Source organism: Eubalaena glacialis, chromosome 9, assembly GCF_028564815.1.
Source record: "Eubalaena glacialis isolate mEubGla1 chromosome 9, mEubGla1.1.hap2.+ XY, whole genome shotgun sequence".
Lineage (NCBI taxonomy): Eukaryota > Metazoa > Chordata > Mammalia > Artiodactyla > Balaenidae > Eubalaena > Eubalaena glacialis.
Genome location: NC_083724.1, coordinates 7,849,598 through 7,877,112, shown reverse-complemented (window position 1 = coordinate 7,877,112; position 27,515 = coordinate 7,849,598). Strand labels below are relative to the sequence as shown.

At 54.6% G+C, this 27,515-nt stretch overlaps 1 protein-coding gene across 4 annotated transcripts; it reads left to right on the top strand.

Moving 5' to 3' along the window:
- Positions 1-349: 349 nt before the first annotated feature.
- MIGA2 (mitoguardin 2) lies at positions 350-26,831 on the top strand. 4 transcript variants are annotated; one of them, XM_061200938.1, is made up of 16 exons: positions 350-396; positions 2,929-3,168; positions 4,059-4,269; positions 5,962-6,074; positions 7,012-7,129; positions 7,556-7,665; positions 11,829-11,946; positions 12,938-13,038; positions 13,639-13,754; positions 14,712-14,784; positions 14,938-15,024; positions 22,817-22,915; positions 23,176-23,310; positions 24,087-24,140; positions 25,110-25,226; positions 25,447-26,831. In XM_061200938.1, exons 2-16 carry the CDS (start codon positions 3,073-3,075, stop codon positions 25,651-25,653), a joined length of 1,755 nt encoding a protein of 584 aa, XP_061056921.1. In that variant the 5' UTR covers positions 350-396; positions 2,929-3,072; the 3' UTR covers positions 25,654-26,831. The 4 variants fall into 4 exon arrangements, with proteins under 4 accessions (XP_061056921.1, XP_061056920.1, XP_061056919.1 ...); XM_061200937.1 differs by lacking the exon at positions 350-396 and adding an exon at positions 517-664; XM_061200936.1 differs by lacking the exons at positions 350-396; positions 25,110-25,226 and adding an exon at positions 25,227-25,288 and having other exon boundaries at positions 2,963-3,168; positions 25,447-25,500.
- Positions 26,832-27,515: the final 684 nt, after the last annotated feature.

The following is a 27,515-nucleotide window of genomic DNA, read 5'->3' as shown; positions in this document are numbered from 1 at the left end:
GAACCAAATGTAAGAGCTCAGACCATCGGCGGTTCCTTCCACTAAGTGCCTTCGAAACCTGTTTGCTCCGCCTCATCCCTTTAAGAGTGGCCCCGCCTCACTCAGCCACCCGGGTCAATCTAATCTCGATGGCCAATCACAGGAGAGAAAAAAAATCACTTCCGCGCCTCAACCACACTTAGGGGGCGGAACAGAGGGAGAAGGGCGGGTGAGACAATATTGGTCACGTGACCCACCCAATTGCCCAGAGGCCGGGGCGGTGCAGAGGAGTTCGGCGACACTCATTGGCCAAAGAAAGGTTGGCCCTGCGTGAGGCCACGCCCCCCGTGGCCCCGAGGTTGGTTGCGCGGGCGCCGGGGAAGGAGACGCTGTCCTTCCGCAGCGATGGGATCTTGGGTGAGTAGCGGCGGTCCGGGCTGAGCCCGCGGAGCAGGCGGGCGGCGCGGCAAGGTCCGGGACTGAGGTTTGCAGCGGGCGGGAGCCGTGCCTGAGCGGGGAACTGGGTGGGGTGGCAGGTGTCCCAGCTCAGCCGGACTAGAAGGGCCAGCGTTGGAAAGAGCAGGTACTCGGGCCGTGGACGGCGCGAGAGGTGGAACGGAAGGTACCCGGTCAGTGGGAAGATGCCCGGGCCTGGAACATTGCAGAGATCGGAGCAGGGGCGCAGGTACTGGACCCGCGCTGGGCAAGTACCGGGATGGAAGGAGCGGGTGCGCGGGCTGTGGAAGGCGGTGGCAGTGGGCACCTGGACGACCCTCAAGGATATTCCGGGGATCGGGGCAAGAGAGGAGGAGGCCTGACCAGGGGATGCGCAAGGAATTGTCCGGGATGGAAAGAGCAGATTCTGAAGAAGCGGGTATTGCTGAGGTCCAGCGTGGGAGTGCTCAGTGCCGGTCCGGGTCAGACTGCTGAGGTGTCCCACTGGTGTGGAATGAACGGAGACTGGGCAGAGGGGACATTGCTGGGGTCAAGGCGGAATGAAGGGTGCTCAGGCTAGAGTCATTTACGGGGTGGTTCAGGGCAGGGAAGGAGGTGTCCGGGATGGAACATCCCAGCTTGGGCATCCAAGCTGAGAGGTTGTGAGTGCCCTGGTGGGGGTGGAATGAGGAGGTTACTGCCCAAGGTTACAGGGCAGGAGAGGTGACTTTCCCAGGTGGGGACGACATTAGGAGTGTCCACGTGGTGGGGGACATTGCCATGGCCTTGTCATCACAGAGAAGAGGTGGAGGCTTCTCTCGTTCAGCCCTGGGTCGTGCCAGGAGGAAGGATGGGGTATGGTTGGGCTGGATCTGGATCCATCCCTGGAGTGAAGCTGTCTTGGGGTGGGTGTCATTACCTGGCACCTGCCACTCTTCCTCAGTCGGGGCAGCAGAGGCTGCTCTTGACTTTCCTGCAGGTAAATGCCAAGCCTTGGGGTCCCCCAGAGCTGAGGTCATATCCCAGCTTGGCCATTTGCTCAGTGACCTCGGTAGGGTTGATTACCTTTTGGAGCCCCAGTTTCCTCATCATTGAGATAAACAGTGCTTGCCTTGAGGGTTCTGTGAGTGACTAGACTTAAAATCCTCCATGGAGAGCCTGTTCCAAGCCTGGCCTGTTAAAGTAAGTGCTTGGGAAATAGTAGCTGCTGAGCCTCTGATGTTCTTGTCTTCCCTCGTTCGTTCTGAGGCTTGGGCCAAGTTGGGGGTGGTGCTGAGAGAGCTGGCTTGTGACCACTGGAGGTCACATCGCTCAATTTGTAGCCTCCTGGCAGGATGTCCCCTACCCTTGACAACATGAGTTTCTTCAGCCCTAGAACATTTGTCTGCCTGCCGCTCTTACACACACACACACACACACACACACACACACACACACAGCCCTAGAGCTAACTGATAGGATCATTCATCCTTCCCACTCACTGAGGATAAGCCGTTTCTTGTGCCAGTCCAGTGATTTTGGCCGCCATCCCAGGTAGACAGGGTCCATCTGGCCTTCGTGTTCATTTTGTTTGAAGTCCCAGGAGACCTTGAAGGCATCCTTGGCCTTGGTGGTGGTGGTCGGGGAGCTCTCTGCAGGATCTTGGGGACTGGGTTATATGTGCTCAAGCCACTTATTCACTGGCCTTGGAATGGGCCATGGGGTACCCTGGGGGTCTCAGAAGGCCCCAGGGGAAAGTTGCCCTTGTAGTCTGTAGTTCTGCTGAGGCTCCCACTTCCTGCTCCATGTCAGATTTGGCGAAAGGGTTGTGTTGAGCACAGAGTCGAAAGTCCGTTAGATCTTGGTCCAAGTCCTGACTCCGCCTGGTACCAGCTGTGTGACTTTGGACTCCTGACTTAGCTTTTCTGAGCCTCAGTTTCCTCGTTGGAAATTGGCAGGGGTGTGGGAGGTAGATCGCATCTACTTCATAGAATTGTAATGATTCAATGAAATAAGGTATGTAAGGAACTCTGCACAGAATACCCACATAAAGTGTAGTAGCTGTTATTATTTGAGGAAATACCCTGCTGTTTTCGTAATACGTCCACAGGAAGTACAACATTCTTGGTTTTGTGGGAGGTGGAAAAGATGCAATGATTCTCACTCAGGGGCCTGACCCTTTAGAGGCCTAAGGTTTTTGCTTAGCACGTGGGCCATGGGTTTAAAAAGATTGAGAAAGTGTGGTAGAAAGCCCCAAGTTTGAGAGCGACCTATCCATCTCCCAGGCTCTGGGTCCGCACTTGGGCCAGTGTGCCAGACACTGCCTTTTGCTCCCAGGGCTCAAGGTGGGCAGAAAGTCTGTGGGGCATTTGGCTACCTTCCTGCTGGCAGGTGCAGAAGGCGGGGGCCTGGTTCCAGGCCTCGCATTCCACACGTGGGCTTTGCTCCCACCTCATCCCCCAGAGCACTCTTGTGTGTGTTTCTTATGCTCACATGCACACACCCTTGTGGCTGACTTGGTCGTCTGTCTCTCAGCTCTGTGGAGGGACCTTCTGGTATGTGTGTCCCTGTCCTTTTGGGGCGTGGATGGTGCCCGGGACCCAGCCAGCAACCAGTTGAAGACGTTCTCCTTGGAAGCTCTCGGCCCCGAGGGCTCTCGCCTGGGGTGCCGATCCTGCCATGGCATTCCGGAGGACTGAGGGTGTGTCCATGATCCAGGCCCTGGCCATGACGGTGGCAGAGATCCCTGTGTTCCTTTACACGACGTTTGGGCAGGTAAAGATCGGGGCGGGCTGTGGTCCTGCCCTTTACCCCTCTGGTCCCTGAAACACTGAGCCACTCATCCCAGGGTCCCTCAGCATCCAGGAAAGTTGGGCCCTCGTGATTGCTGTCCCAGGCAATCCTCTTTGAGCAGAGTAAGGAGGACTGAGTTAGGAGTCTGGGGTCCCAAGCCCGGTCTCCACCCCAGGCCTATGTGGACTCTTGACCTCAGTTTCTCAGTTTATAAAAGAGGTCAGTAATGCCTGCCAACTTTAAATGTTTGTGGCTGACCAGTCCTCTTGACACTTCCTGAAGCTCTGCCCTGTGGGATGCAGCCTCACTCGAGGGGCTCCCAGTCCAGCAGGCAGAGTGAGGGTGGAGCAGGGGAGTGTACAGATGGACCATCGGGTAAAGTGAACGTCATTGTCTTTGAAGAGTGGAGAAGTGGGGTGGGCAGACCTGAGTTCCGTTTCTGCCTCTCTGTCACCTTAAGCATGTGTCCTAACCTGTGTGAGCTTCAGATGCCTCACCTGGAAAATGATGGGCATTCGCACAGGTAACACAGGTGAAATCCTGGTGCAGTAGCTGGCATAGGTGCTCAGTCACTGCAGCTGGTAGAATCCTGACCGATGGTGTTGGGGACACCTGCTGGACCCCAAGATATGATCTCCTGGCCTTGTCATTTTGCCATCCCCCGTCCCCCTGTTTTACATCTCTGTGATCCAGGTTTCAGAGGCCAGGGCCCCCAACTCCCACCCCCACAGCCCCCTGCAGGTGGCTGCCTCTCAGTCATTCCTGGTCAGGAGGTATCCCCTGGGGGCCTGATGCGTTCCCTGCCCCTCACGTGTTCCTCAGGGCAGCTCTCCCAGGGAGATGTAACTGGCTGCCTCCCTCTTTTCTTGCAGTCTGCCTTCTCCCAGCTGCGGTTGACACCAGGCCTGCGGAAGGTCCTCTTTGCCACGGCCCTGGGGACTGTGGCCTTGGCCCTGGCCGCCCACCAGCTGAAGAGGCGACGGCGGAAGAAGAAGCAGGTCGGCCCCGAGATGGGAGGCGAGCATCTGGGCACAGTGCCCCTCCCCATCCTCATGGCCAGGAAGGTCCCGTCACTGAAGAAAGGTAGGTGTGAGGTGGTGGGGAAGGGCCTGACCTGGAGTCGAGTCTCAGCTGGACCCCTATTAGCTGAGATCTTGGGCTAGTGACATACTGTCTCCAAGCTGAGTCCCTTTCACCTGGGAAGCAAGTCATTGTTAGGATTTGCTGGGTGATGGGGTGGCCGGATGCACATGTCATTGGAAGCGATGGTTCTCATGATCTGAGGACCCTTTGGGAGCACCGGGTCCAGAGTGGGCTGGTGGGGTGCAGCTCCTCCGTCCAGCGATGGAAGTCCCCTGGCTCAGGAGCAGGAAGGACCAGATGGTTCCTGAGCCTTTTGGTATTCTCACCATCTCCCTCTTTTTCTCTTTGCATACAGTAAGATTCACCCTTTTTTGGGTTTTGACAAACACTTATAGTCATACAGTCACTGCCACAATCAAGAACTGTTGCTCTAAACCCCCCCAGGGCCCCTGGTAGTCAGCCGCTTTCCCCTTCCCCCAGCTCCTGGCAGCCGCTGACCTGTTTTGTGTCTGCTGGTGTGGCTTTAAAAGCCTCTTACGGTCCCGTTAATCTTGTAACCCAGTAACCCAGTGTTTGCCATATACAGATTGCTTTCCAAGGCAAGGAGTCCTCAAAGGCTCTCACGTCGGAAGAAACTTGTTTTAAGAAGCAAAATCTCCTTCTGTGACAATGACTTTTTTTTTTTTTTTAATTTATTTATTTAATTTACTTATTTTTGGCGGCGTTGGGTCTTCGTTGCCGCGCGCAGGCTTTCTCTAGTTGCGGCGAGCGGGGGCTACTCTTCGTTGCGGTGCGCGGGCTTCTTATTGCGGTGGCTTCTCTTGTTGTGGAGCACAGGTTCTAGGCGCGCGGGCTTCAGTAGTTGTGGCACGTGGGCTCCGTAGTTGTGGCTCGTGGGCTCTAGAGCGCAGGCTCAGTAGTTGTGGCGCACTGGCTTAGTTGCTCCGTGGCATGTGGGATCTTCCTGGACCAGGGCTCAAACCCATGTCCCCTGCGTTGGCAGGAGGATTCTTAACCACTGCGTCACCAGGGAAGCCCAACAATGACTTTTAATTATGAATTATTGCAAAAGGGAAGTTTTTGTCTTTTCAATTGGACAGAGAAGTTTGTGGACTAGTCTAGAACAAGACCACGAGACATGCTGGCACAGCCGGCTTTCCATTCTGCATTGGCCCCCCTGGAAGCCTGGAGTCGTTTCTGGACTAACCTCTTGCTTGCCTACCCTGTACCAGCACCATCTCTGGTTCCACCTTATTTTGCCTTCCCTACTTTTCTCACTTAAAAGAACCAAACCAAAACAAAACTATGTATTTTGAAAAGTTGGTACCTCAAATCCTTTTTAGAAGGAGGAGAATTCCAGATCAGTCAGTCAATCAACAACACAGGGGAAGCTGAGTCAGGAGGTAGAAGTGGCTGGGTCTCATTCTCAGGCTTAACCCAGCAGATCCAGGCCCCTCCGGGCCAGGCCCTGCGCCGCGTAACAGGGATACGGAAGTGAGCAGGACAAGGGGCAGGGGCCCAGCCCTCTGCTGCTAGGTGCACGCCCTGGGGGTGCTCTGCTGTCACCCTGACTTAGAAGGTCAGGACAGACTCCCAGATGAGGAGGACGGGGAGAGGGGTCCGGAGCGGGCAACAGCCGTGCAAAGGCTGGGTGGGAAGCTGGCATGACCCCTCTCCTCCTGTTCCTCACAGGCTACTCCAGCCGGAGGGTCCAGAGCCCCAGTAGCAAGAGCAACGACACTCTGAGCGGCATCTCCTCCATCGAGCCCAGCAAGCACTCAGGCTCCTCCCACAGCTTGGCCTCGGTGAGGGTAGCAGGGTGCCTGTCACAGCCTTGAGGCTCCGGTCTCTGCCCTCGGGGGCTTATGGGCTGGTAGGAAGATGGGAGAAGAGGTTCCATCCATTCATTCGTTGGTTCATTCACTCATCCACCCGTGCAGACTTTCAGAGATTGTCAGTGATCACTGTGTGCTGGGCATTGGTGAGGGAAAGATGGATAAATGCGGAAGAGAAGCTTTGATCTCTTGGGGAAGATACTTACCCATGAAAGTGCATTCATTCATTCATTCATTCATTCATCAGACACTGAGCAAGCACCGGCTTTATGTCAGGGACTACTAGGCGCTGAGGATATAGAGATAGATAAGACAAAGAGAAGTTTACTTTCTCTTGGGGAATGGCTTTTGGCTCATTCACTCGTCTAGTTATTCATTTGTCCAGCAAGCACTGAGCCCTAGCTCCGAGCCGGCCACTGCCCTGGGGACCCAGGCACAAGCAAGAGCTGGCTCTGCTCCTGCCTGGCAGGCGGGTGGCCGCTCGTATGGGAGAGACGCGTGGGTGAGAGCCGGGCCCTGCCGGCCCGTATGTAATGGGTGCTCCTTGAGTCCTCCCTATCCCACTCGTAGTGGAGCCCCGGAGCAGGGAGGGGGTCATGCCTTTCAGGAGTGGCACTCAGGGTGGGTTTCGTAGGAGGCTGCATCTTCCTGGGCTGGGCATTTGCCTCAGTGTTTCCTCCTGCTTTGGCCATTTCTGTGACCCTTCCTCAGGCACGTGGAGTTGACAGAAGCAGGCTGTGCCGAGGGCTCGGCCACTGCGGCCAGGGGCTGGTTTCAGGGATGGTATTGCAGAGGGCACGTGGCGTGTGGTGAGGGGCGGGGGGTGGGGGGAGGCTCAGGGGTCCTGCAAAGGGTCTGGGAAGGCCTCATCCCTTATTCTCGGGTTCTTGCGCTACTTGGCACCCAGATGGTAGTGGTGAACTCATCCAGCCCCGTGGCTGCATGCTCGGGGCCGTGGGACACCAGAGGGATGGAGGAGTCTGTGACCACCAGCAGCGGCAATGCTGAGAGCCTCTACATGCAAGGTACGGGCCAGGAGGCTGGCCTTGGGCACCCCCTGCCCACCGCCCGCCCCACCCCCGCGGCCGGGCCAGGGTAGTGGGGAGCGTGGCCTCCTCCCGGGAGCCTAGGCTGGGTTTTCTGGGTGCTGCTTGCAACCAGTTCCAAAACCACCCACCCCAGATCCCCGGCTCAACGGATTCCAGCCATTTCTGGACTGGGGAGAGTCTCCAGGAACAGATCTGGTCTGAATGAAGACCTGCAAGCTGGCCAGCCCTGAAAAAGGGGTCAGGACCTGGTCCACACGGTCCTGGCTGTTCCCATCCTTCCGGGCTCTCCTGCCTCCTCGCTCTTCTGAGCCCCCTCTTGAGCGACGTGGTGGGGGGCACAGCTGCTCTCCCTCCGCTGGGGGCCTGACACCCTTCTCTCCCGTCTCCCCCGCCCACACTCAGGCATGGAGCTATTTGAGGAAGCTCTGCAGAAGTGGGAGCAGGCGCTGAGCGTGGGGCAGAGGGGGGACAGCCTCCGGAACCCCGAGACCGCTTCAGAGGCGCTGTCCGAGGTAGGCAGTCCTCCCCTGGGTCTTTCCTACCCCCAGCCATCGAGAAGGCTGGTGGTGTGGCTGGTGGGCGACCATGCTTGGGAGGCGTCTAGCAGCCCCGCCTTCTGCCAGCCCATCACGTCCTCCTGGATGGGAGTTTCCCCTTGACCAGGATGTTGACCCAGCTAAGTAAGAGAGTTCACATAAGGTGCATTAGCCCATGCCTGGTACTTGGTAATTACTCAGTAAACCACACTGGTGATTACAGCCCGATCCTGACTACATAAAGAAAATATGGGGGGCTTCCCTGGTGACGCAGTGGTTAAGAATCCGCCTGCCAATGCAGGGGATGCGTGTTCGAGTCCTGGTCCGGGAAGACCCCACATGCCGCGGAGCAACTAAGCCCGTGCGCCACAACTACTGAGCCTGCGCTCTAGAGCCCGTGCACCACTACTACTGAGCCCGCGCGCCACAACTGCTGAGCCTGCGCTCTAGAGCCCACGTTGCCACAACTACTGAAGCCCGCCTGCCTAGATCCTGCGCTCCGCAGCAAGAGAAGCCCCCACTCACCGCAACTAGAGAAAGCCCGCGCGCAACAACGAAGACCCAACACAGACAAAAAAAAAAAAAAAAATGGGGACTTCCCTGGTGGTCCAGTGGGTAAGACCCTACACTTCCACTGCAGGGGGCATGGGTTTGATCCTTGGTCGGGGAACTAAGATCCCGCATGCCCCTTGGCCAAAAAAAAAACAAAAAAACAATGCATTCTCGAAGGGCTGGAGGGAAATAGCCTGTGTTCATAGTTGAGTGGGTCACACAGCTTTTGTCTTGTCTTGTCTTTATATGTTTTGTTTTTTTTTTTGGCAAGTCCAAGTTTTCTATAAGTGAATATTTATCTCAATATCAGAAAAGAGAAATAAAGTGGAAAAGCCAAAATAAAATTTTTTTTGTGCAGAGCACACCAAATATATGTCCTAGGATGAATTGTTTTGTAATAGTTAAAAAAGATGAAAAACTGGAGACTGTTAAGTGCCCATCAGTAGGGGTCTGGAATACTAGGCAGCCTTTATGGTGGCGCAGTGGTTAAGAATCTGCCTGCCTGGTGGCGCAGTGGTTAAGAATCCGCCTGCCAACGCAGGGGATACGGGTTCGTGCCCTGGTCCAGGAAGATCCCACATGCCGCGGAGCAACTAAGCCCGTGCGCCACAACTACTGAGCCCGCGCTCTAGAGCCCACAAGCCACAACTACTGAGCCCATGTGCTGCAACTACTGAAGCCCGCAGGCCTAGAGCCCATGCACTGCAACGAAGAGTAGCCCCCACTCGCTGCAACTAGAGAAAGCCCGTGTGCAGCAACAAAGACCCAATGCAGCCCCCCACCCCCCAAAAAATAAATGAATAAAATAAATAGAAAGAAAGGAGGGACATCCCTGACGGTCCAGTGGTTAAGACTCCGTGCTTCCAATGCAAGGGGTGGGGGTTCGATCCCTGGTCGGGGAACTAAGATCCCACAAGCCGTGCGGCGAGGCAAAGAAAAAAAATAAAAGGCTGAAGGAAAGCTGTATGGGCTGTTAGGTTGCTCTCTCCACTATATTAAGTGAAAAAAGCAAGATATAAAATGTGTATAGTGACCCATGTGTACATTTTTTTCTATTGAGATGTAGTTGATGTGTAGCATTATGTAAGTTACAGGTGTATAACATAGTGATTCATGACCCATGTGTACATTTAATTTATTTTCTTTATTGGAGTATAGTTGGTTTACAATGTTGTGCTAATTTCTGCTGATGTGTACATTTTTAAAAAGACATCCATCCTTGCCTACATATGCCTGTTGGTAACTGCTGGTGTGTATGTGCACTTTTATTTCCCTCTGGACAGGTAACACAAGAGATTTTTTTTTTAATATTTATTTATTTATTTATTTTTATATTTTTGGCTGCATCGGGTCTTAGTTGTGGCACGTGGGATCTTTTGTTGTGGCACTCGGGCTTCTCTCTAGTTGTGGCTCGAGGGCTCAGTAGTTGTGGCGTCGTGGGTTTAGTTGCCCCGCAGCATGTGGGATCTTAGTTCCCTGACCAGGGATTGAACCCGTGTCCCCTGCATTGGAAGGTGGATTCTTAACCACTGGACCACCAGGGAAGTCCCCACAGGAGATTGTTAACAGTGATCTATGAGGAGAGGGTCTGCAGGGAAAGGAGGAGAAGGCTTTTCTTGTACTTTCTTTGTCGATATTTTTTCTCATTCTGGGGGTTGTCTTTACACTTTCCTTTTTTTTTGGCCGCACCGCACGGCTTGCAGGGTCTTAGTTCCCCAACCAGGGATCGAACCCGTGCCACCTGCATTGGAAGCGCAGAGTCCTAACCACTGGATGGCCATGGAATTCCCAATCTTTTCACTTTCTTGATGGTGTCCTTTGAAGGACAAAGGTTTTTAATTTTGATGAAGTTCAGTGTGTCTAATTTTTCTTTTGTCACTTGTGTCGTATGTAAGAAACCATTCTCTAACCCAAGGTGGCTTCCCAGAGAAAGAGCTGGCAGATCTGCCAAAGCTACAAGGCTCTGCTGGCCACACTGAGCGGGGTTACTGAGCAAGATGGCCAGCAGGTCTGGGGTCCCATGGGCTCCACCAGGCTCTAGCTGGGTGCGCTGGGCCACATAGCCTCCTTGAGTTTTCTCTGTGAAGTGGGGTCATGGCAATCCCTGCCTCAAGGAAGCCCTGAGGCTGAACAGTGAGTTGCCGGTCCAGGGCTAGCGCTCAGTGAAAGGCAGCCATTACAATCTTACTGTCCCCCTCTGAGTGCTTCCGCCTCTTTCTCCCAGTGGCCTGAGGCCCGAGTTGGCCCTTGTCTCCTCCCCAGGGTCTGGTTACGTGTACTTGCAGGATCTGGCAGCCTCTGTGGAAAACAGAGTCAGGCCTGCCCGTGCCTGGCCCCTTGGCCCAGTAGCTCCTGGGTTCAAAGGAGCAGTGCCCCCGTCTTCCCACACCCTGGTTTGGAGGCCAAGGGCAGCGAGGAGGTCACTGAGGCCACAGGCTGTGGTGCCAGGGGTGTGATGCCTTCCCAAGTGCCCATGGTTAATAGGAACAGTGGGGTTGAACCCAGCTCTTTCCGGGCTCCTAACTGCCCTCTGATTATAATAGCCAACACTTACTGGCCATCACCATGGGCCAGTCTTGTAGGAAGTACTTTATATGCCTTATTTTATTCACATTTTCCCTAAAATCCTAGGAAGTAGGTTCTCTTACCTCAGTTGACAGATAAGGAAACTGAGGCTCAGAATGAGGGAGTTATTTACTCAAGGTCACACAGCTCGGAACTGGTGGCGCCAAGGTCTGGACCAGGTCTGCTCGGGTCTAGAGCAGCGCTGTTCAGTAGGAGGCCAAGTATCTTATTTAAAATTTTCTGGAGACCACGTTAAAAAGCAAAAGGAAATGGGTGAAATGACTTTTTAAATTTTATTTATTTATTTTTGGCTGCATTGGGTCTTCATTGCTGCGCGTGGGCTTTCTCTAGTTGCAGCGAGCAGGGGCTACTCTTCGTTGCGGTGCATGGGCTTCTCATTGCAGTGGCTTCTCTTGTTGCAGAGCACGGGCTCTAGGCGCGCGGGCTTCAGTAGTTGTGGCACGTGGGCTCAGTAGTTGTGGCTCGCGGGCTCTAGAGCGCAGGCTCAGTAGTTGTGGCGCACGGGCTTCGTTGCTCTGCGGCATGTGGGATCTTCCTGGACCAGGGTTCGAACATGTGTCCCCTGCATTGGCAGGTGAATTCTCAACCACTGCGCCACCAGGGAAGCCCTGAAATGACTTTTAATAATATATTTTCTATAATCTAGTATATCCAAAATATTATCATTTCAACATGTAATCAAGATGAAAACTCACTGAGGTATTTCACGTTCTTGTAGTCTTGGGGTTTTTTTTGTGGGGGGATACTAAGTGTTTGAAATTGGTGTGTATTTATGCTTATGGCCCATGGCAGGTGGGACTGGCTGAGTTTCAGGTGTGCACTGGCCGTGCGTTGCTGGCGGCTCCTGTGTGGGGCAGCTCAGTCCAGACCTGCGCTAGCTGCTGGGCCTCAGAGCTGTCCCCTGCTTCCCCGGGGGCTGGGGCCCCATCGTGGTGAAGGAAGGGGCCGTTGGCGTGGGGAGCTTGGGAGGCCTGCGTTGACCGTCATTGTTTTACCCACAGCCAGAGTCACAGCGAAGGGAGTTTGCAGAGAAGCTGGAGCCCCTGCTGCACCGGGCCTACCACCTGCAGGAGGAGTTCGGGTCCACCTTCCCGGCCGACAACATGCTGCTGGACCTCGGTGAGCGGGGCCGGGGCGCAGGATCCCCAGGGCCCACGACCTCATCCGATCAGTGCCTCCCTGCACAGACGGGGAAACTGAGGCCCCACAGGCAGGAACAGAGTTGGAATGAGGCCCCGGGAGTCCCTGGCCGGTGTGCCTTGCCCCATCCCCTTGGGAGCAGGCCTTGGGGCTTGTATGTCAACATCTCCCCTGCCGGCTGTTCCAGGTGTTTGGTTTGAGCCCTATTCTGCGGGCACCGGGTGGGCGGAGGGGTGGCTCACGTGGAGATTAGCCCGAAGCAGGCCATGGGGCTGAGAACACACGTGCCATTGCCCTCCCCATTGAGGTCAGGGGGCGTGACATCACTGAGATGGAATGAAGTTATTCAGCCAAGCAGCCAACGTTCTCCTAGTGCCTGCTGCGTGCCAGACCCTGTGTGGTGACTGTGACCCCCCAGGGCCCTTCCCTGGGTGCTGTCCGCCCCCAGGAGGGGGAACATCAGGCTCCTGAGTGTCAGGCTCCCTGGCTCTACCAGTGGTGACACGGGCCCAGTGAGGGCTGGCCAGGGTGACACATCTTCCACTTCTGTCCCCTTCAGAGCAGTCCCACTTCCTCTGGCCTCCCCGTGTGACAGAGAAGGCTGGTGGGGCATTCAGGGCTGTGAACCTTTCCTAAGTCCCCTTGAGTGTCCAGACCCCCTCGCCCTTGAGCGGGTGGGGATGGAAGTGCTGAGTGAGTGGCCCTTTGGCATCAGAGGCTGTTTCAGCTTGTCAGAGAGGGGGAGCAACTTGCCCAGGGCCACACAGCACAGCACAGCCTGCCCTCAGAGCTCAGGGTCAGGCGGTGTGGACGAGGCAGGTCCCCTGACATGAGCGCAGAAAATAGGAGCTTTGCCACCATCAGCGTCATTCGTCCAGAATCAGGTGTTGGGAGGCTTGGTGTACGTTTAGCTCGAAGCTCGGTGATTTCAGGAGTCTCAGCTCAGCCCCTCCCTTCCCTCTCTGCCCAGAGCGGACCCTCATGTTGCCCCTGACTGAGGGCTCGCTGCATCTGCGGACGGACCATGAGAACAGCCTGACCTCGGAGGATTCCTTCTTCTCTGCCACTGAGGTGACGCGGGTGGGGCGATGGCTGCGGGGAGAGGGGTGAAGGCCAGGGCTCCTACGCGGCTCCTTGGCGGGCGAACTCTGGGTTGTGGGAAAGTGAAGGCATTTCCTCTGATGGGAGCAGAATCTGGAGGTCCCCGAGAGCTGCTCCCCGGGGGACTCTTCAGTGTTGCTGGAATGGGGAAGCCTGAGAAACCAGGGGTCGTAGGTCCTATGAGTGAGGGCAGGGGTCCCCATCCCCAGCGGCTCCAGCCCACGCCGGCCTCTCCCTTCTCTAGACCCAAGTGCTCATTGCTTCGTTAGTTTCCTGCCATGGCCACGTGTGCCAGGCGGCTGTCCTTTCCTGGGATGGGAGGACACGGGTGTGTGTCCAGTAGATGGTCCATTTGGGAAGGGCACCCGGTGATGGGGATGCTGAGAGCCAGAGTAGGAGTCAAATCCAGGCCTCTGCCCTTGGCCAGCATTCCCACTGACGTTTCCTCTGAAGCGTTGGCCCCTAGGGTGTACTCTGCCGGAAGTCCCCTGGGCAGGTGCCCTTGACCCACCCCAAGGCTCCGCCCCCGCCCACCAATGCTGCTGACACGGGCTTCCACCCTCCCCCCAGCTCTTTGAGCCCCTGCAGGTCGGAGATTACCCGAGCCCACTCTCCAGGCCTGCCGCCGCCTACGAGGAGGCCCTGCAGCTGGTGAAGGAGGGCAGAGTGCCTTGCCGGACCCTCAGGTGAGCATGGGGGGAAGGAGGCAGGTGCGGGGGGGCTGCCCCCTTGGAGGAGGCTGGGGAAGCCAGCAGGGCTTGGTGGGGACCCAGCTGAGCCAGGCTGAGGGTGGGGTGGTCTGGCCGTGGCTCCTGCTCCAGCTTCGGAGACCCTAGGATGGCCCCGGTACAAGATAGGCAGGTCTAGGGTTGACGATCACAGTAACTAATTAATATAAGTAGTTAAAATAACAATCATTCGTACCTGTTCTAAGTTCTCAGAGGGGTCCAATCACGGAAGCACGGTGGGCGCTGTCCCTAAGCCCTGTGTTCTGACACACGCCTTTAAGGAGCCGTCCAGAAGCCAGACTTTGGAGACAGACAGACCCGGGTTCTCTCCAGGTCTTGCTACTTTGTAGCGTGTGGCCCTGGACAAGTCTCCTGACTTCTCTTAGCCACAGTCTTCTCCTGTGTGGTATATTTAGGGCTCTTATCCACCTTAAATTAATTGTTCTGTATGATGGTCATGATTCCCATATTTAAGTATGTGTGTTTAAAGTTCACTGACTGAAAATGGTCAAAAGCCCCAGCTGAAGCCTTGGAGATTTGGATAAAGTGCCCAGATCAGGGCACCCCTAGCTGCCCCAGAAAGCCCTGCCCTGGCCTTGGGAGCAATTTGGCCATTTTGGTCCTGTGCCAGAGAGGGTCCTTTGCTGGTTGGGGCCTAAAGGAGGCCGAGGTCAGCCCGACCCCCAGTGACCACGCCTGCCAGGGGTGCCCAGTGCCATCAAGGCAGCCTGTCCTCAGGGAGCATCCTGTCAGCCCCTTCCTTGGGTTTGGGGGAAACTGAGGCCTAGAGGGGGGCAGCCACCTGCCCGAGGTCACACTACCAGGTGGAGGCAGGGCCACCCAGGGCTCCACCCTGACCCCACGGGGGTGTCGCTGGCTGGGACCCAAGTGCTGTGACTCTGCGCTTCCCCTCAGGACAGAACTGCTGGGCTGCTACAGTGACCAGGACTTTCTGGCCAAGCTGCATTGTGTGCGGCAAGCCTTCGAGGTGGGTGCGGTCCGGGGCACGTTGGGGGGATGGGGGCAGTCAAGCGGGCTCCTCTGCACGGGTGGCCGCCCGCCCAGCCCACGGTGCTGCCCTGTCCACAGCTTTGGGGGGCCGCCAGCCTGTCAGCTCACCCCCTCCCTCCTCATTCCCTAGGGCCTCCTGGAGGACAAGAGTCACCAGTTTTTCTTCGGGCAGGTTGGCCGGCAGATGGTGATGGGCCTGATGACCAAGGCTGAGAAGGTAGCAGGGTGTGGGGGCTCTCTTTTCGGCTCTTCTTCCCCCTGCGTTTGTTTTTCTGTTTTTTTTAATCTTTCTAACTTTTATTTAGTTCTGTTAAAAAAAAGAAAAAAAAAAAGAAAAAACCCAATCTAAAATCGAGCTGACGAGCTCTGACTTCATCCTGCAGGCCATAGGAGAGCAGGGAAAGAGTTGGGTTTTTTTTGCTCCCTGTGCTAATTCTGAAAAATATGGATCTGTCTTGCCTCTTATTTCTGATTACATGACACAGTTTTACAAAGTTCACCGATTATGAGATGCAAACCATACAAGGTCTCCGGGAACCTCACTTGCCAGGGGGAACCACTGCGCACAATCTGATATATGTTCCTCCTACTCGGTTCCATAGACTCTAATCTTTGAATATTGTAATTTAACTTCCAAAGCTTGGTTTGTGTTCTACGGGCTGTTCTGCAGCTTTATTTTGTTCCGTAAGAGTCCATCTCGTCCATCTTTCCTTGGCAGTAGATGGACCAGTTGTGTCGTATTCTGTTGGGCGGGTCGGCTCTGGTTAATCTGGTGCTCCCAGGGACGGACATTTGGGTAGTGTCTGACTTTTCCAGTATCACAGACACCGCTATTATACTCAGTCTGTTTATAATCAGATCTCTTTAGGAACCTGTGGGATTTTCTGTGGGGCAAAGCCCAGCTGTGGCAAGGCCGCGTCTTGGGCACAGACATTTCGAAGGCTGGCAGATCTTGCCAGTTTACCCTCCGAAATGCCTTAACAACTTGAGCCCCTGCCAGCAGTATAAGGCTGTGTCTCCTTACATCTTGGCTGATACTGGATATCAATACAGGCATACCTCGTTTCATTGTGTGTGTTTTGGCTTTATTGTGCTTTGCAGTTTTTTACAAATTGAAGGTTTGTGGCAACCCTGTGTCGAGTAGGTCTGTTGGTGCCATTTTTCCAACAGCATTGGCTCACTTCATGTCTCTGTCACATTCGGGTAATTCTCGCCATTTTTCAAACTTTTTTATCACTATTGTATTTGTTATGGTGATCAGTGATCTTTGATGTTACCGTTGTAATTTTTTTTTTTATTAATTTTTATTGGAGTATGGTTGCTTTACAATGTTGTGTTAGCCTCCACTGCACAACGAAATGAATCAGCCATACACACACAGATATCCCCTCCCTTTTGGACTTCCCTCCCGTTTAGGTCACCACAGTGCCTTAGGTAGAGTTCCCTGTGCTATACAGTATGTTCCCATCAGTTGTCTATTTTATACATAGTATCAATAATGTATATGTGTCAATCCCAGTCTCCCAGTTCCTCCCACCCCAGCCCTTTCCCCCTTGGTATCCGTACATTTGTTCTCTACATCTGTGTCTCTATTTCTGCTTTGCAAATAAGATCATCTATACCATTTTTTTAGATTCCACATATTTGCATTATTGTACGATATTTGCTTTTCTCTTTCTGACTTACTTCACTCTGTATGACACTCTCTAGGTCCATCCACGTCCATTGTAATTGTTTTGGGGTGCCACAAACCGCACCCATATAAGACAGCGAACTTAATCAATAAATGTTGGGTGTGTTCTGACTGCTCCACCGACTGGCTTTCCCCTGTCTCTCTCCCTCTCCTTGGCCTCCTATTCCCTGAGACACCACAGTATTGAAATTAGGCCAATTCATAACCCTACAACGACCTCTAAGTTTTCAAATAAAAGGAAGAGTCGCATGTCTCTCACTTTAAATCAAAAGCTAGAAATGGTTAAGCTTAGTGAGGAGGGCATGTTGAAAGCTGAGACAGGCCAAAAGCTAGGCCTCTTGTGCCAAACAGTTAGCCAAGCTGTGAACGCAGAGGAAAAGTTTTGAAGGGGATTAAGTGAACACATGACAGTGAACATGAATGGTAAGAAGGCAAAACAGCCTTATTGCTGATACAGAGAAAGTTCGAGTGGTCTGGATAGAAGATCAAACCAGCCACAACATTCCCTTAAACCAAAGCCTAATCCAGAGCAAGGCTCTAACTCTCTTCAATTCTGGGAAGGCTGAGAGAGACAAGGAAACTGCTGAAGGAAAGTTTGAAGCTGACAGAGGTTGGCTCATGAGGTTTAAGGAGAAAAGCCGTCTCATAACATAAAAGTACAAGGTGAAACAGTTAAGTGTGGATGAATTAATGAAGGTACTACACTAAACAACAGATCTTCAATGTAGACGAAATAGCCTTCTACTGGAAGAAGATGTCATCTAGGACTTTCATTGCTCTAGTGGAGAAGTCCATGCCTGGCTTCAAAAGACAGCCTGACTCTCTTGTTAGGGGCTAATGCAGATAGCGACTTGAAATTGAAGCCAGTGCTCATTGGCCATTCCCAAAATCCTAGGGCCCTTAAGAATTATGCTAAATCTACCCTGACTGTGCTCTATAAATGGAACAGCAAAGCCTGGATGACAGCACATCTGTTTACAACATGGTTTACTGTTGAGACCTGCTGCTCAGAAAAAAAGATTCCTTTTAAAATATTACTGCTCATTGACAATGCACCTGGTCACCCAAGGTGGATGGAGATGTACAACGAGATTCATGTTTTCATGCCTGCTAACACAACATCCGTTCTGCAGCCCATGGATCAAAGAATCATTTTCGACTTTCAAGTCTTATTTAAGAAATACCTTTTGTAAGGTTATAGCTGCCATAGATAGTGATTCTTGTGGTGGATCTGGGCAGAGTAAATTGAAAACTTTCTGGAAAGGATTCACCATTTCAGATGCCATTAAGAACACTTGTGATTAGTGGGAAGAAGTCAAAATATCGACATTAACGAGAGTTTGGAAGAAGTTGATTTCAGCCCTCCTGGATGACTTTGAGGGGTTCAAGACTTCAGTGGAGGAAGTAACTGCATGTGTGGTGGAAATAGCAGGAGAACTAGAATGAGAAGTGGAGCCTGAAGATGTGACTGAATTGCTGCAACCTCATGATAAAACTTGAATGGATGAGGAGTTACTTCTTATGGATGAGCAAAGAAAGTGGTTTACTCAAGATGGAATCTACTCCTGGTGAAGATGCTGTGACGATTGTTGAAATGACAACAAAGGATTTAGAATATTACATACACATACTTGATGAAGCAGCAACAGGGTTTGAGAGGATTGACTCCAATTTTGAAAGAAGTTCTGTGGGTAAAATGCTATCAAACAGCATTGCACGCTACAGAGAAATCGTTTGTGAAAGGAAGAGTCAGTAGATGTGGCAAACTTCATTGTTGTCTTTCTTTTTCTTTTTTAAAAATTAATTAATTAATTTTTTTGTTTGCATTGGGTGTTCATTGCTGTGCGCGGGCTTTTCTCTAGTTGTGAGCGGGGGCTACTCTTCATTGCGGTGTGCCGGCTTCTCATTGCGGTGGCTTCTCTTGTTGCGGAGCACGGGCTCTAGGTGCGCGGGCTTCAGTAGTTGTGGCACACGGGCTCAGTAGTTGTGGCTTGCGGGCTCTAGATCGGAGGCGCAGTAGTTGTGGCGCACAGGCTTAGTTGCTCCGCGGCATGTGGTATCCTCCCGGCCCAGGGCTCGAACCCGTGTCCCCTGCATTGGCAGGCGGATTCTTAACCACTGCACCACCAGGGAGGCCCCACTGTTGTCTTATTTTAAGAAATTGCCGCAGCCATCCCAGCCTTCAGCAACTACCACCCTGATCAGTCAGCAGCCATCAACATCGAGGCAGGACGTTCCACCAACACAAAGATTATGACTCACCAATGGCTCAGATGATGGTTAGTGTTTTTTAGCAATAAAGCATTTTGGAATTAAGGTATGTACATTGTCTTATTAGACATAATGCTATTGCACACTTAATACACTACAGTATAGTATAAACATAACGTTTATACACACTGGGAAACCAAAAAAATTCATGCAGCTTGCTTTATTGAGATATTCACTGTGTTGGGGCGGTCTGGAACCGGACCTGCAGTATCAACGAGGTCTGCTTGTAATTTTTTTTTTTATATTTATTTATGTATTTATTTGGTTGTGCCGGGTCTTAGTTGCGGCAGGCGAGCTCCTTAGTTGTGGCTCCAGGGCTCCTTAGTTGCAGCTCCAGGGCTCCTTAGTTGTGGCATGCGAATTCTTAGTTGCGGCATGCACGTGGGATCTAGTTCCCTGATCGGGGATTGAACCTGGACCCCCTGCATTGGGAGCGTGGAGTCTTAACCACTGCGCCACCAGGGAAGTCCCTGTAATCTTTTAAATCTTTGTTTCACCCGTTGCTTTATGTTTCTTGGATTATTAACAAGGTTGCATACATTCTCATGTTTATTTGGCCGCTTATGTTTCTTTGGTTTTTTTGATGGGTTTGAGCAAAGCTCTTGAACACGCCTCTCTCCTCTGAGTCCTTCCTCCTCATGGGCTGGGGGTAATGTGAGGTAATGGTTCTGACGTGTCACCTCTGACACGTCACCCAACTGTTTAAAACCCTCCCTCGCTCCCACTGCCCTTGGTGTAAAGACCAAGCTCTGCTTTGTGGCCTCAGGGCTTCTGGTGCTCACAGACTTCCTCCCTGATCTGGCCTCTGCAGATGCTGGTTGCTCGGCACCTGGAACACTGCTCCTCAACTCTTTTTGTTGTCGTTAGTTACTTTGTTGTAAAATAAACACATAAGAGTATCAAAACATAGGATTTGGACTTCCCTGGTGGCGCAGTGGTTAAGAATCTGCCTGCCAATGCAGGGGACACGGGTTTGAGCCCTGGTCCGGGAAGATCCCACATGCCGTGGAGCAACTAAGCCCGTGCGCCACAACTACTGAAGCCTGTGCGCCTAGAGCCCATGCTCCGCGACAAGAGAAGCCACCGCAATGAGAAGCCTGCACACCGCAACGAAGAGCAGCCCCCGCTTGCTGCAACTAGAGAAAGCCCGTGCGCAGCAATGAGGACCCAACGCAGCCAAAAATAAATAAATTTTTTAAAAAAAGTAGGATTTAATGAATGGAAAGATGAACCCCTGTGTACCAGCCCCCAGGGTAGAAGGTGGAACACATACCAGTATCCTGAAGTCCCTGTCCCACTCCCTCCTTCTCTTCCTTGGTCACCTGCCTTCTGAGTCCCAGCTCTTTCCCCAGGAGAACTTCACCTGACTTGTCCCCTGGGTCCCGAGAGCCCTTGGGCTCATCCTGCCCAGTATGGCCCCATCACCCTGCATCCTCCTCATTCCTACGAGGGCCAGAAGCCCCGCTCTCCTGGCACAGGTGTGTGCCCAGCCCAGGGCCTGGCACAGGGCAGCTGCTCCATAAACGTGAATACTGTTGGCTCTCCGTACCCATGGGTTCCACATCCGCAGGTTCTGCATCTGTGGGTCCAACCAACCTCAGATTGAAAATACTAAAAAAAAAAAAAAAAAATCCAGAATATTCCAAAAAGCAAAACTTGGATTTGCCATGCACCAGCAAATTATTTATTTAGCATTTACATTGTACTAGGTGTTATAAGTAATCTAGAGATGATTTAAGGTGCAGGGGAGGATGTACTTAGGTTATATGCAAATACTGTGCCCTTTTATATAAGGGACTTGAGTGTCTGGATTTTGGTATGTGCATAGGTCGTGGACCTAATCTTTTGCAGATTCTGAGGGACAACTCATTATCCTCCCAGCAGCTGCCATTTACCGAGCAGCACAGCGAGCCTGGTGCTTCACTCACATTTCTTCACCTCCGGTAGCTCGTTTGATCCTGATGTCTCCAGCTGCTCGGCCGACAAGGAAACTGAGCCTGGGGACGTAGAGGGGCTTGCCCCGGTCCCTAAGCAAGGTTAGGGTGGAGCCGGGATTTGAACCCCAGTCAGCCTGAGCCCAGCCATGCCCTTGGCCTGTTCTTTGTGGCCTCCCCAGGAGGGTGAAAGGACGAACAAGTGAAGAAGGGCAAGTGAGGCTACAGCACGGGCTTTAGGTGCGCAGGCTTCAGTAGTTGTGGCATGTGGGCTCAGTCACTGTGGCTCGAAGCCTCGGTAGTTGTGGCTCAGGGGCTCTAGAGCGCAGGCTCAGTAGTTGTGGCACACAGGCGTAGTTGCTCTGTGGCATGTCATGTGGGATCTTCCTGGACCAGGGATTGAACCCCTGTCCCCTGCATTGGCAGGCGGATTCTTTTTTTTTTTTTTTTTTAAACATCTTTATTGAAGTATAATTGCTTTACAATGGTGTGTTAGTTTCTGCTTTATAACAAAGTGAATCAGTTATACATATACATATGTTCCCATATTGGCAGGCGGATTCTTAACCGCTGCGCCACCAGGGAAGTCCTTGGCTTGATTTTGATTAAGAAATCAAGAAGAGGCTCGGCTTGAGCGCCAGACCCCACTCCCAGCCCTGGATTGAGCGGTAACTGACAGCCCTGTCAGGTTTTTCCAGGCAGCAGAGCTGGGGTGGCCTCTGTCTGGGAAGACGCCAGCCCCTGCACACACCCAGGCTCTGGAATTGTGGAATCAGACCGCCTCCTTGCTATGCCTGGGGCCAGACGTGAAGCCTCTCCAAGCCTCAGTCCCCTACTGTGTCAATGGGCGCGTCCTGGGGACATCACGAGCTAATGCCAGCAGCCATCAAAAGTGTCAGCAAGGGCCAGCCCTCATCTTCAGCTTCGTTGTCAACTTTTACATATGAGGAAACTGAAGCTCGGGGAGGTTAAGGCACAGCCCAGGGTCATCCTAGCAAATTCTCTTTAAGACTTAATGAAAATAGTTTAAAAAAAGATTATAAAAATGGGAGTTCCCTGGCGGCCTAGTGGTTAGGATTCCAGGCTTTCAATGCCATGGCCCGGGTTCAATGCCCGGTCGGGGAACTAAGATCCTGCAAGCCGTGTGGCATGGCAAAAAAAAAAAAAAAAGAAAGAAAAGATTATAAAAATGACTCATGCTAATTGTAGAAAAAACTAAGATGATGCAAAAAGAAAGAAAAATTGTCCCCAACGCCACCCTGTTCACATTTTGGTGAACATCCATCCAATGCCCCCTCTGCCTGTGGTTCTTATAAATGGCATCAACCTGCCCCTGCTGCTCTGTGTCAGTTCCACTCTGTCAGGCTCTTGGGCACATCACTGATCTGAAGCCTCAGGATTCATATCTGTAAAGTGGGCACGATATTGGACCATCCCTCATAGGACTGTATGAATTAAATGAGTTGATCCATGTTAGATCAGCCCTGGCACATACTAGCTTTCCACGTCCGTGAATTACATGTGTGTCTGCAAACTGTGTCGTAAGCCCCAGCTAAGCCTCGCAGTCCCAGAGAGTGAAGAATTCCTCCTGTGTGCTGACCATCTCCGTTCCTGGCAGCATTAGTCCTATACACTATTTATTGCCTGATTGTGTTACATGAACGAGCTCATTGACTCCCCCAGAGTAGCCCCAAGTGTGGGGCTGTAGCTTCTCCCGTTTCACCAGTGAGGCCGATGATTGCGGAGATCTGCATCTTTGGCGGCCGGCTCGACCTCACACCCTAGCGCATCCTTCCAAAGGGAGCGTCTTCTGTGGCATGTGCACATCTTCTGGAAGGCGGTCGGTGCTCAGTAACGAGCTGGTGTGAGACATTGCTGGGCGCCCCTGGTGTTGCGTCCCTCCGGGACCTGCCCGGGGCGCTGCAGAGGTGTGTGGAGGCGGGCACAGGACACTTCCTGCCCCATTCTCTCCATGACTGCTACTCAGGGATTGGCCTTGGCCCAGCCTTGGTGTGTCCCTCATGCACAGGCCAGCTTGCCCCTGTGGGTCTAGTCCAGCTGCGTCTTGGGGCCTCTCCCACGGCCAAAACAGGCTCTGCTTCTCCCCCCAGAGCCCCAAAGGCTTCCTGGAGAGCTACGAGGAGATGCTGAGCTACGCCCTGCGGCCGGAGACCTGGGCCACCACGCGGCTGGAGCTGGAGGGCCGAGGGGTGAGTTGTTTGCACTGAGCCTCGGTGTCCTGGGGTCCCCCGCACCTGAGATCCTTGAGCCGGGTGGAGGTGCCTGTAGGAGCTCTGCTTTGATTCCGAGGCTCTGAGATGGCTCCATGGCTGCTAGAAGCCCCCATTCCTGCCCTGCCTGCCCCAGGCCCCTCCTCACACCGCCTGGTGTGCCTGCTCAGCCCGGTGTTCCCACCCAGCCCCTACACACCCTGCCCGCTCTGCCCTCAGAGCACTGCTGCCCCCCGCAGGTGGTGTGCATGAGCTTCTTCGACATCGTGCTGGACTTCATCCTCATGGACGCCTTCGAGGACCTGGAAAACCCCCCGTCCTCGGTGCTCGCCGTCCTGAGGAACCGCTGGCTGTCGGACAGCTTCAAGGAGACGGTGGGTGGCCGCCCCACTCCCAGACCCCACGCGTGCGCCTGGACCCCACATCCCTCCGTCCCTGGCTTTGGGCACCAAGGCTGGCTCCCCACCCATCAGGGGGCAGTCACGCCCCTGGGATGCTGCCCGCCGCTGTGATCCAGGGCTGCTGGGCACGCCAGCCTCCTGCCCTGGAGAACTTCCCACAGATCGCCTTGCTCTCTTCTGACCGGTGTAGCGCGGAGGGACGTGCACTTGCCTTCTGCACTGTGGTTTCACTTAGGCAGTCTACTCATTTCTGGGCTGCCATTCATTCTATTCCATTTGAATGCATTAAATAAGTTAAAATACGGGGGGAAAAAAGAAAAACGAGGTACAGCAGGAGAGCATTGAGCACAGGGCCCCTGCAGGGCGGCCGTGCTGTGTGCCGTGGGGGTGGTCTGGAGAGGGGTGGGGCTGGTCTTTTATAGGCGGTAACCATGGATCCCCACAATCACTGAGTGAGGTGGGGCTGCTGAGTCATGGCCATTTTACAGAGGAGGAATCTGAGGCCCAGAGAAGACTGCTGGCTAGTCCAGGGAGCCGCCCAGTAAGGGTGAGAGTCAGGATTCAGATTTAGGTGCGCCTGACTCCTAATTGAGGGCAGGGAGATGACAGAGCTCAGACAGCCATCCCCATCTCCCTGCTTGGGGTGGGATGAGCTGGGGGTAAGGGCCTGGTCCCGGACTGGGGGTGGCTAGCGGCTGCCAGCCCGGCCTGTTAGTCTGACCCCCCGGGGGTTCCCATCTTTGATTTAGGCCCTGGCCACTGCTTGCTGGTCTGTCCTGAAAGCCAAGAGGAGGCTGCTGATGGTGAGTGAGCCGACAGGGCCCCTGGGGAGCGCCACGCGGGGGCCTTGGGTGTGGTGCCCGGCTCAGCTGACCCTCCATTTGGCGTGTGCTGGACCCTGGTCTAGGGGCAGGACGTGCGGGGTGGGCAGAGGAATGGGGCTCGTGCAGGGAGGTCTTACTGAGCCCCCAGGCCCTGCTGCAGGTTTTGGCCTTGGTCACAGCACCGGCCACCTGTCCTGCCATTACCGCTCCCTTGACCAGGAGGGCCTCAAAGGCACACGTAGATCTGTTTCATCTTCCCACCCAGGGCCCAGCACAGAGCAGGCCACTGTGAAATGTCAAAGGAATCAAAAGCGGGGAAAGGGCATCTTCAGAGGGAGGAAGGGCACGTGTAGAGCAGTGGTGGTTGGCTTGGTGGAGGCGCCTGGGTGGGGCAGGATGCTCCCGGGAGCAGGCAGAGCCTCCCTCCCGCCCATCGCCCATTGGGCTGCATTATCTGGTCTCCCAGGCGGCGACTGGCTGCACTATCTGGGCTGCTGCGATCCATTGTTCCCCTCTGCCAGCACGGCTCTGCTGCCCAGCTGATACCAGCTGCCACTGCCACATGCTCTGGGCACTTCCTGTGCTGAGTGCACCCCGGGCCCCTCGTGCAGCCCTCACCACAGCCCCGAGGTTGCCCCTATTCTGCAGAGGTGAAAACCAGAGCTTCGAAAGCCCCAGTCATGGGAATTCCCTGGTGGTCCAGTGGTTAGGACTCGGCACTTTCACTGCCGGGGCCTGGGTTTAATCCCTAGTCGGGGAACTAAGATCCTGCAAGCCACATGGCGTGGCCAAAAAACCCAAAAAGCCCCAGTCACTTGCCCGGCATCACCTAGCAAGGACAGTAATGAGCCGGGCCTCCCTCTGAAGCCCCAGCTCTTAATACGACCCCAGGGCCTGGCTGCCTCACCCTGCCTGGGTTCCGGCCCTCAGCCTTGCCACCCTCCACAGGTGCCTGATGGCTTCATCTCCCATTTCTACTCCGTATCGGAGCACGTTAGCCCCGTCCTAGCCTTCGGCTTCCTCGGACCCAAGCCTCAGCTCTCTGAAGTCTGTGCTTTCTTTAAGGTAAACAGGGAGCTCGCTGTCTGAGAGCTTGTGCTGCTCCTTCCACTGGGAGCCTGACCCAGGTGGGTCCAGAGGAAGCCCCGGGAGGGCAGGAGCCGAGGACGGAAGGGGCTGGGTCAGGGCTCCAGTGGTGAAGGAGGAGGCTTTGGGTGGCCCGGAGGACCTCAGCGTGGGGGAGCAGGGGCCCCGGCCCAGGCCCAACGCTCGCCCTCTCCCCCAGCACCAGATCGTGCAGTACCTGAGGGACATGTTCGACCTGGACAACGTGCGCTACACATCGGTGCCGGCGCTGGCGGACGACATCCTCCAGCTGTCCCGGCGCCGCAGCGAGATCCTGCTCGGCTACCTGGGGACGCCGGTGGCCAGCAGCATTGGCCTGAACGGTGTGCTGCCCCGAGAGAACGGGCCCTCAGAGGAGCTGCAGTAGTGGTGGGTGTGGACCTGGGAGGGGTGGCTGGCTGGTCCTCATTCACGTGGGTGATGGCAGAGAGAAGGCCTTGGGGGTGGCATTGGAGGCCTGGGTGTCTAGCCGTCAGCAGTGGCAGAGCCCAGGCCATGGTGGCCAAGGGTGCTCGCCCCTGACCTCGCCCGCCACCCCAACCTCCATCACCTGGGAATCCCCGAGGCCCAGGGGATAAACTTCCTCGGAGCGGCGTGGAGCCCCGAGGGGCCCGCCTCAGCTGTTCGTGGGAAAGCAGAGGCTGGACCAGTGGCCAGTGGGGCCTGAGGCGTTGTGAGGAGAATCAGGACAGGCAGAGATGGGATGCCCCGGGGGTGGGTGCCCAAAACCTCCCGCCACCCCGGGGCTGCTGAGTGGGGCTGGGAGGGTGGAGATGAAAGAGGGGGTGGCCGGGCTGTGCGGCGAAGGAACCTGGGCTGGACAGTCTCAGATCCAGGCATCTGCCCGGCCAGTCCTGACGGCCCGCTGCCACCCGAGAGAATGTGCTGCTCCAGAGATGGAGGGTGGGAGCCACAGAGTGTGGCCGGGGGGCACCTTGGTGGGCGGCGGACCTGGGCCATCCAGAGGCGGGCCCGCTTTCCTTGCGCTCACGTCAGGGCGGGGACCAGGCCCTTGAACAAACCCAAGCACTGAACCGGGACACCATCCTTAGGCATACCCTGCCTAAGACTGTCGTTTCTCCTCCCACCTACCTCTGCCACCACCAAAGACGGAGGAGGTGGGGCTGGTCCCCTCGCCCCTGCCCCGCCCTCTGTGAGCCTGGAACTCCCTGGCTGGTGCTAGGCACTGAGCTGGAGGCTCTGACCAGGGGTGCCCAGGGGCCACATCAGGGGAGGTTAGAGGATGTAGGCGGCTGGACCAGCATCAGGACAAGAAACTTGCCTGGCACTTTGCCTTCAGCTCGATGACAAAAGCTCTCTAGCCGTGGAGCGGTGCAGAGCCCGCCTCCCCGCTGGTCCTGCAGAGGAAGGCCGGCCGGCATTTGTAGACGCACTTCTCTTACAGTGTTTTCACCTGAGGTGGGCTGTTTTATTTATTGCCTTAACACTTTATTTTGAGGTCTGCCCCTTTCCAGGTGGAGAGGCCTACAAGAGAAACAGACTCCTGGTTCTCCACACTCTGGAGTCGGGACTGGCTCAGATGGGGTGGGGGTGGGGCACCCTCCCCTGAATGGCAAAGGGGTCCGGGGCGGGGCGGGGGGTGGTCTGGCCCTTGGGGGCGGGAAGGAGGGGGGATGGGAGAGGGCCCACTATCTCTGAGCCCAGTTCCTCCCCCACGTGGTCCCTCCTGCCCCCCAGACTGTAGGACCACTGTGCACTAACCGTGCTTCTGGCTCCAAACCCACTTCTCTGGAGTCGCTGCCCTGGACGGAGCAGCCTCCTGGGTGGGAAGGACCTGGGCAGCCCCTCCATCCTGACATTCCGTTCATCTGCACTTCCCCGCGCTGTGAATGTAATCTTGGGCCTGGGCCCCCAGCTGCTCTGATTTGCTCCCGAATCACACAGAAGTGGCATTTTCATTTTGTCTTTGTTTACACGTCCATGCACTGCCTCTGGCACTTGATTTGTTGCAGCTTCCCACTTTTGTACGGTAGGGCGTGTGCACATTGACTCCGAGTCAAATAAATGATTTAATGATTTCCTTCCACACTGCCGTGCACGTGTGGCTGTTGCTTCCTGGGGGCCTGCTCTTTGGGGTGCAGTTTGGGGGATGCTCCAGGAGGGCAAAGGTGGAAGGCAGCCTGGTGGGAGCTATGAGCCGCTCGGCAGCCTGGCAGGGCCACGTGTCCCTCAGGTGAAGGTGGGGACGGTGCCACTGCAGCGCTTAAG

Excerpts from the sequence above, each read along its gene's own strand:
- MIGA2 (XM_061200938.1), top strand. The coding sequence starts at position 3,073 with ATGGCATTCCGGAGGACTGAGGGTGTGTCCATGATCCAGGCCCTGGCC. Across the intron at positions 13,039-13,638 it reads CCTTCTTCTCTGCCACTGAG|CTCTTTGAGCCCCTGCAGGT; the intron begins GTGACGCGGGTG and ends CCCTCCCCCCAG. Across the intron at positions 13,755-14,711 it reads GTGCCTTGCCGGACCCTCAG|GACAGAACTGCTGGGCTGCT; the intron begins GTGAGCATGGGG and ends GCTTCCCCTCAG.